This window comes from Eimeria acervulina, genomic scaffold (genome assembly GCF_000499425.1).
Source record: "Eimeria acervulina Houghton genomic scaffold, Eah_scaff568, whole genome shotgun sequence".
NCBI classification, from domain to species: Eukaryota; Apicomplexa; class Conoidasida; order Eucoccidiorida; family Eimeriidae; genus Eimeria; species Eimeria acervulina.
The window spans coordinates 9,700-17,199 of record NW_013549722.1 but is presented as its reverse complement, the minus strand read 5'-3'; the positions used below and the strand labels follow the sequence as shown (position 1 = coordinate 17,199).

Sequence of the window (7,500 nt, the reverse complement as noted above, 5' to 3'; positions counted from 1 at the left end):
CCTGGATCTGAGTAGATCGTTTGCTCCGTTGAAGAACCTTTTCATAGTGATAGGCATGATACTGCAAGACAAACAATACACAGCTAGATTAGGGTTTAGGGTTTAGGGTTTAGGGTTTGGGGTTTATGATGCAGCAGAAGAACAGCCTCCTAGCCGAGATGCTGATGCTTCGGAAGCAACAAGCACCAACGCCTCCTTCTTGTCCTGATTTAACCTGCCTATACACCCGAATAAACAAACTAAAATGTTTTTCATGATAAACAAATGAAGTTCAAACTCTTAAAACACTCACCTGTAATATTATGTCTTCAAACGCCTCGCGATCGATCTCCCCATCTCGGTCTACGTCAAAGTTTTTAAACACTGAAAAGAACAAAAAAAACAAAACCCTAAACCCTAATTGAAGAGAATATAATTCTAATTGGTGGATTTAACCTTCTTATGGAGGATTGCACAGACATCTTAAACCCTAAACCCTAAACCCAAAACCCTACACCCTAAACCACAACCCTTAAACCCAAAACCCTAAACCCCAGACCACAACTCTTAAACCATAAACATTAAACCTTAAACCCTTAAACCCTAAACTCTAAACCCTAGATACAGCGGCTACCAACTTGTATTAGACGCTTTAAGCTCATGAAGCAGCACAACGGCATACAAACCTGCTGAATACCACTGGCTATCAGGTAGAGGGACAACAGGCTGCAGCCTTTTAAAGACAAACTCCAGGCCCTGCAACCGAAACATCATATATTAAATATTATATTAGCAGAAGAATAGCAACCTGAAGCGCAGCAAGAAGCAGCTCAAGTGCAGCAGCACTGCAGCAAATACTGAAATTCTGCTGCATTAGCCTTATTGAGGAAAAACATCTCCTCAGAACAAGCATATCTTGCTGCAGCAACTTTGTGTTGAATTAAACGCACTGTACCGGCTTGCATGAGATTAACATTGTTCCTCCCGTGGCTGATGCTGCTGAATGCTTCATCAATGAGGCGCTGCAGCATTTTGTCGTTGTCTTCTACGAACGGGTCCGCTATGCGCAGTTTCTTGATGCTGAAGGCAGACATTTTCTATCAAAAAATATGCCTCCTCTGTCCTGCTAAACTGATTAAACAAACTGAAACTGCATATATAATTGAAGTGGCGGTCGGCCATCAAAGTCTACGGGGGTTGTGCTGCTGATGCCCCTGCAGATTCTTTAGAGCCCTTGATTCGCTCAAGCTATTTTAGTAGCAGGGAGACCTTCTTCTCTCTGCTTTTGGCTGCTCCCGTGTTGGTGACCAGTGGTGTTTGGTAGGGGACCACTGGTCATCCACAAGGGGGGTCTCAAGTCAGGCCGCCACAACGGCTACGTAGATGAAGCTGAAGACTCATGCGTTGTGAAGGAGCTCTGCAACTCTGAGGGAGCCGCTACACCCCAGAGAGGAGCACCGCTGCACTCGGGGTGTTGCGGAGGTCGCAGGGGAAGCGAACGCCGACACCTGCTGGGGCGACCGCCGCATCCTAGTAGGAAATACTCGAAGTTCTTGAGGTGTGAGACAAATAATATGCTGAATTATACCATATATTGCCAATTATCCCAGTAAGATAGTACGAAACAATGGGGAAGGTTGTTGACCGGTGAAACGATCGCGCAGCCGTAGCAGCCGCAGTGCAGAAATTCAACGTGCGCAGGGGCGCCAATCGTCTTTATAAGGTTAAAAGAGAATAAAATACAGCCAAAGTGTTTTTTATTTAACAATTCTGCTGATTTGAAAACTGTTGAATCGTATACTGTTGTCATGCGAACGCGTAAACCGGCGATGACCACGCAGCACTTCGGGACCCACGATCGTCCAGCTTCCGCATGCAAACACGAGAACGTGAGGTTTCTGAGAGATTCTTCAGTTGTTTTTTGAAATATATTATTGTAAAATCAAGCATTATGTTTTAACTTTGACGATTTCTAAAGTGGCCGTTCGAGGCTCCGCCCGGTGCGGTGTATGCGCACACTAGAAACCGGCAGTTTCCCAACTTGAAACCAGTGGATTCTTTGCATTTTCGTGTTAAAATACGTGCACTTTCCCTTTATAGCTAAATACAAAACCTCATTTTTAGCGTTATATCGGAAGAACAGAGCCGTCGACTGCAATTTCCACCCCCGCCCCCCGCTCCCCCCCGTCCGTCAAATCCTTCGCGTTTCACTGTTGCAAACGCAGTTCTTCTCACGGTTTGTATTTTAATTGGAGCAGGTGGCCTCCCCTTCTCTCAGGTTCTTCACCTCAGGTTTAAAAAAAAAGACAACAAGAGAACCATGCAGGTTAGCGGCAAAGGGAGCAGCTGTTCTTCCACAACCCTGTGCGCACATTTTACTGTCTGCTATGGCATGCATAGCAGAGCCAATGCATGCATGCAATTTGATTTCATCATCGCGGTAAGGGTGGCTGCTGTGCTAATAGCGAAGCCTGAAGCTGTCTCTCAATGCAGGCTTACGATCCTCATTCCCCACAAATGTACAAGCAAATATATATATACGTATATAAATGCTGCTTGGCGATCTCCCCTATATGCGTCTTGCACTTGTTAAGAGGAGAAGGGGAGTTTTCTGTTACATATCCATCCAGTACACCGCAAAAGGCGTAGAATATATACTATAGAATGGATTGACAATATATAAATATTCTATATATATATATATACATTATATATATTATACATATATTGTAGATTTTGTGTCATACACAATAAATATAGAAAATTCATACTGCATGTACAATATACAATATGCTTACATAGTATATTTTGTGTATATATTTACCTTCATACATCAGAACGATATACAATGAACTATATATAAAGGATTATTTATACTATACATAAATATATATTATATGTATTATACATTATTATATTATAGTTTATACTTGTGCTTTAGCAGGCAGCTGCTGCGTTTCTGGCTTGCGCTTTCTGCGCCTTCTTCAGGTGTAAACAGCTGAAAGCCACGACTTTTAAACGCAAAGGAACTATTGTTTTGTTTTTTGCTTCGTTTTGTATTTAAATTCAAAAATAAATACTGAATTATTACTGAGTTTATATGTGAATGCATGCAACAGCAGCCAAGCGGGTGCTCTGCGGCATCCTCCTCCACGTGTTGATTCCTTATAAACACTTTATAAATAAATTGATTAGTTTCCTTTTAATTAATTAAGGGGTTTCTTACTACTGTGTTTATTGCACAGACACGATTTAAACACACTCTACACCGCCGCATGCAGCAGAATGCTGCGCTTGAATAAAAGGCCCAACTAAGAATATCCCTATGAATTTAAAAGCCTTTAACCACACAAATACCAAATAAGGGGCCACTGAATAATAATAAGGCAATATTTCAAATAATAATAAACACAGAAAACCCTCACATAGTTCAGTGATATTTTCGCTGATAAGCGCAAAAAGGTGAAGATTTATTCAGTGGTATTCTATTCGATAATCATATGAATGTATTTAATTAAAAATGTTATTTATTCTAGATTTATTTTTTTCTCATTGAAATTCCCCTACATATAACTCGAGCAGTTTGCACAGTAGGGGCTGGACCATGATTTTGGAGTTGAGTTTTTAACGGAAGACAGAGGTTATTTCACCAACTAACTCAGTGAAATAATAAATAATGTTAAAATAAATAACAATTTGAATATAAATGAAGAAAGAAAGAAGATTCAGATATGCATGTTTCGTAGGGCGTTCAAAGCCCCAAGGACCCAGCGCATGCAACGCAACGTTGGCTGCGAAGAAGATGAGATGGATGCTCTCTTCTTTTTCTCTGTGGGTATTTCTTTAAAAAATAATGTAAATTCATTACCATTAAATCAATCAATAAACCCTTTTCTTTCTTTCTGATCTCAACAGCAGCGCTGCGAACCCCTTTGATGTGCAGGGAGGAGCTCGCAGCCTTTTGCGGCTTTCGCTAGCGCGATCTTCATATTTGTTCAAAGGAATTTCTTTTTTTAATTATGTATAATTCATTTTAAAACCTCAAGAGCCTCAAAATACAGCTGAAGGGCCGCCGGTAGGCGCCCTGAAGGGGGGCTTGTGGTGCGCTCCTACGTTGGAGTGTACAATATACGAGAAACGTTGAAGTGTCGATACACCTGAAATATAAAGGTTAATACAGGATAGGAACGATGGCAGTGATAGGCACTTCTAAAAGATCACAGGGTGGGGAGGCTGCAGCATCAGCAGACAAGGAGAATGGAGGAGGGGAAGAGGTGGATCCCTCCTCTGCTGCTGCTGCTGCTGCTGCTGCTGCTGCAACATCTCTGGATCTCGATGAACTTGTTGGGGGAGATGAGGACATCGCCTTTGAACAAGAGCTCAGGAGAGACCCTTATCAAGTTAAGGTGTGGCTTGCCTATTTAAAGAGCAGAGCAAAGGCTAAGCCAGCTATTCGGTACGTCTATCTTTGCTTTCTTCTCTCACATACACCAGAGTATACACTGTACATACAGCCGTTTATATTTTGATTTGCTGTTGCTTTAAACAAGGGCTTTAGTGGGGCTTTCGCTTATACCTTAAAGAGCAGCAGCACCCTATCAATACATTCGTATTGATGTTTATTTCTTCTGAAGGTTTTGTTCTGCTGCCTCTCTCTCTCTCTCTCTATGTCTCCGTTTTTTTTTGTTTTTTTTCTTGTTCTTTGTCTCTGTCTCCGTCTCTGTCTTTTATCCTTATCATTATTTGCTTCGACTGCCCTCTCATTTGATTTCTTCCTTTACTTCTTTTTTTTTATTTTTGTTAGGTTTGTTATATATGAACGAGCAGTTAGAGCTCTTCCAGGGAGCTACAAGCTTTGGCGTTTATATCTTTTGGAGAGAGTTGCATTAAGCAAGAATATAACAAAAGGAGACAGTTTTTATGCACAAACAAACTCAGCATTTGAGCGATCTCTTGTGCATCTCTCTCGCATGCCAGAGATATGGAGAATGTATTTAGCTTTTCTGCAGCAGCAGCAGCAAATAACTAAAACTCGTCGTACATTTGATGCTGCTTTAAGGGCTCTTGCTGTCACTCAACATGAACTACTATGGCCAGATATGATGGAATATGTTAAGGTAAAATCAGGGTCTAGGGTCTAGGGTCTAGGGTTTAGGGTTTAGGGTTTAGGGTTTAGGGTTTGGGAGGGTGAGGAGGCCGAGACTGCGGTGTGTGCTGATGTTGTTTTGTTGTTTGTTCATTGTTTTTTTCTGATTTTTATCGTATTTATTTATTGTTGTTTGTTTATTATTAATAATATCACCATTCCTGTTTATTATTATTGTTATTTATTGTTGTTTTTTAATTGTTTATTCATTAGTATTATATGTCATTCTTAGTTGTTATTTATTGATGTTTATTATTTTTATCCTTTTACTGTTATTAATGGTTGTTTATTATTTTTTATCTTTATTGTTATGAATGATTTACAAGAGTTCTTCAATATCTAATAAAGTTTAAGATTATTATATATGTAGTATCGAGTATTATTATTTGTGTTTGTATTTATTTAATAACATTTATTTCTGTCTGTATTGATTTATTTATTTGCGTTTATTATTATGTTCATTATTATTTATTGCTTCTTTGTTTGTATTTATTTATTAGTGTTGTGCTATGGCTATGACTGTCTTATATACTTCGAGTGTATTGCTGATAATTGTTTAGAGTTTTTCTTCAAGTATTTATTAAAATAAACTTTATTATGTATATCGCTATACTTTACTCTGCTTTGTTTCTCTATTATATATATGCATATATTTATATATTATATATTATATATATAAGACAAACAAAAATAAGAGAAGAAAGATATTTTATGATTAGTTGTTGTGTGAAAGAAACAAAGTAGAATAAATATAGCCAGATATGAAAAAATAAACTATAATTTCTTGCATCATATAATATAATATAATATAATATAATATTATATTATATTATATTAAATTATATTATATTATATTGTATTGTTTTGTTTTGTTTTGTTTTGTTTGCAGAAGTGCGGGGTAGCAGAGACAGCAATTTGTTTATATCGGCGCTGGATAATGATTGAGCCTGATCGCGGTGATGAATTTGGGTTATATTTAAAGAGCATTGGGAGATATGATGAAGCAGCTAGCCAGCTAGCTAGAGTAGCTAGCGATGCATCTGTATTTCCTTTATCAGGGCGTACAAAGCATGAGATTTGGCTAGAGTTATGTAGACTTGTTGCTGCACACCCTGATGATATTCATTCATTAAGAGTTGAAGATATATTAAGAAGCGGTATTGCTCGTTTTTCTGATGCTGTTGCTTCTCTTTGGTGCTCACTTGCATGCCATTATGCTAAGATCGGCCTCATCGCTAAAGCAAGAGATATATATGAAGAAGCTGTTTCTTCTGTAACAACTATTCGCGACCTTACTCTTGTTTATGAATCTTATGCAGCATTTGAAGAATCTATAGTCACTCAGTTGCTGCAGCAGCAGCAGCAGCAGCAGCAGGATGGGGAGCTGCGGGGCCCTGCTGCTGCTGCTGCAGCAGCAGCAGCAGCAAAAGAATTTGATTTTGCTATTGCACGGTTAGAAAGGTTAACAGAGCGAAGACCCCTTCTTATCTCTTCTTGCAAACTTAGACAAAACCCTCACAATGTTCATGAGTGGCTGGCTAGGGCAGAACTTGTTCAAGACGACACCAAAAAGGTAATATTAACACCCTTGCTGCTGCTGCTGCTGCTGCTGCTGCTGCTGCTGCTGTTGCTGCATTTGGTTTCCTGGTGTTTGTGCAGCTTTAGCTGTTGCTGTATTTTCTGTTTGTTTGTATTTTTTATTGTTTTGTGCGTTGTTGCTGTTTGATATGTGCTGCATTTTCTCTGCTGCTAATACTGCTGCTGCTGTTGCTGCTACTGTTGCTGCTGCTGTTGCTGCTGCTGCTGCAGGTGGTGGAGACGTTTACTGAGGCTGTAGCTACAGTGGAGGCAGACAAAGCTGTTGGACGCGTTGGTATATTATGGATTGCATTTGCGCGTTTCTATGAAGCACACGGAGATATAGAAAGTGCAGCAAAAGTATTTGAACGGGGTGTACAGGCAGCTATGCGTACAGTTGATGATTTAGCGTCTGTTTGGTGTGAAGCAATTGAAATGCATTTAAGACATAACTTATTTAAACAAGCTCTTCAGCTAGCCAGAAGGTGCATTAGCAGCAGCAAAAGTGCAGCAGCAAATGATAAGAAGACCCCGCAAAGCCGACTGTATCGATCAGTCAAACTATGGGCCCTTGTTGCTGATGTTGTGAGTCTTCACGTCATTTAAAAGAGTATTAATATTAATTATCAATCTATATATATATGCATATATATATAATAATATTATTCGGGTGTATACGCCAAGCCAGTACACTCAACGTGGGAGTCGCAGTACGTATTCGTAGTTAGGCGTTTAAATGCGTACTACATACATATATAAATATATATATATATATATATATATATATATATATATAT

The 7,500-nt window shown here is 39.2% G+C and overlaps 2 protein-coding genes across 2 annotated transcripts in view; one reads left to right on the top strand and one right to left on the bottom strand.

Annotated features, from left to right (window-relative positions):
- Positions 1 to 271: 271 nt before the first annotated feature.
- EAH_00043040 (CAM kinase, CDPK family CAM kinase TgTPK5, putative) lies at positions 272 to 1,073 on the bottom strand (the record flags this gene model as incomplete). Its single annotated transcript, XM_013395018.1, has 3 exons — positions 272 to 363; positions 666 to 735; positions 930 to 1,073. 3 exons carry the CDS (start codon positions 1,071 to 1,073, stop codon positions 272 to 274), a joined length of 306 nt encoding a protein of 101 aa, XP_013250472.1.
- A 3,096-nt stretch (positions 1,074 to 4,169) lies between these two features.
- Positions 4,170 to 7,500, top strand: part of EAH_00043030 (XPA-binding protein, putative) — a gene marked incomplete at both ends in the record, with an annotated part of 8,579 nt that continues 5,248 nt past the window's right edge. Inside the window, 4 exons of the mRNA XM_013395017.1 lie at positions 4,170 to 4,435; positions 4,784 to 5,096; positions 6,015 to 6,698; positions 6,935 to 7,288. Of these exons, the coding sequence (XP_013250471.1) occupies positions 4,170 to 4,435; positions 4,784 to 5,096; positions 6,015 to 6,698; positions 6,935 to 7,288 (1,617 nt within the window). The remainder of the gene's footprint in view (positions 4,436 to 4,783; positions 5,097 to 6,014; positions 6,699 to 6,934; positions 7,289 to 7,500) is intronic.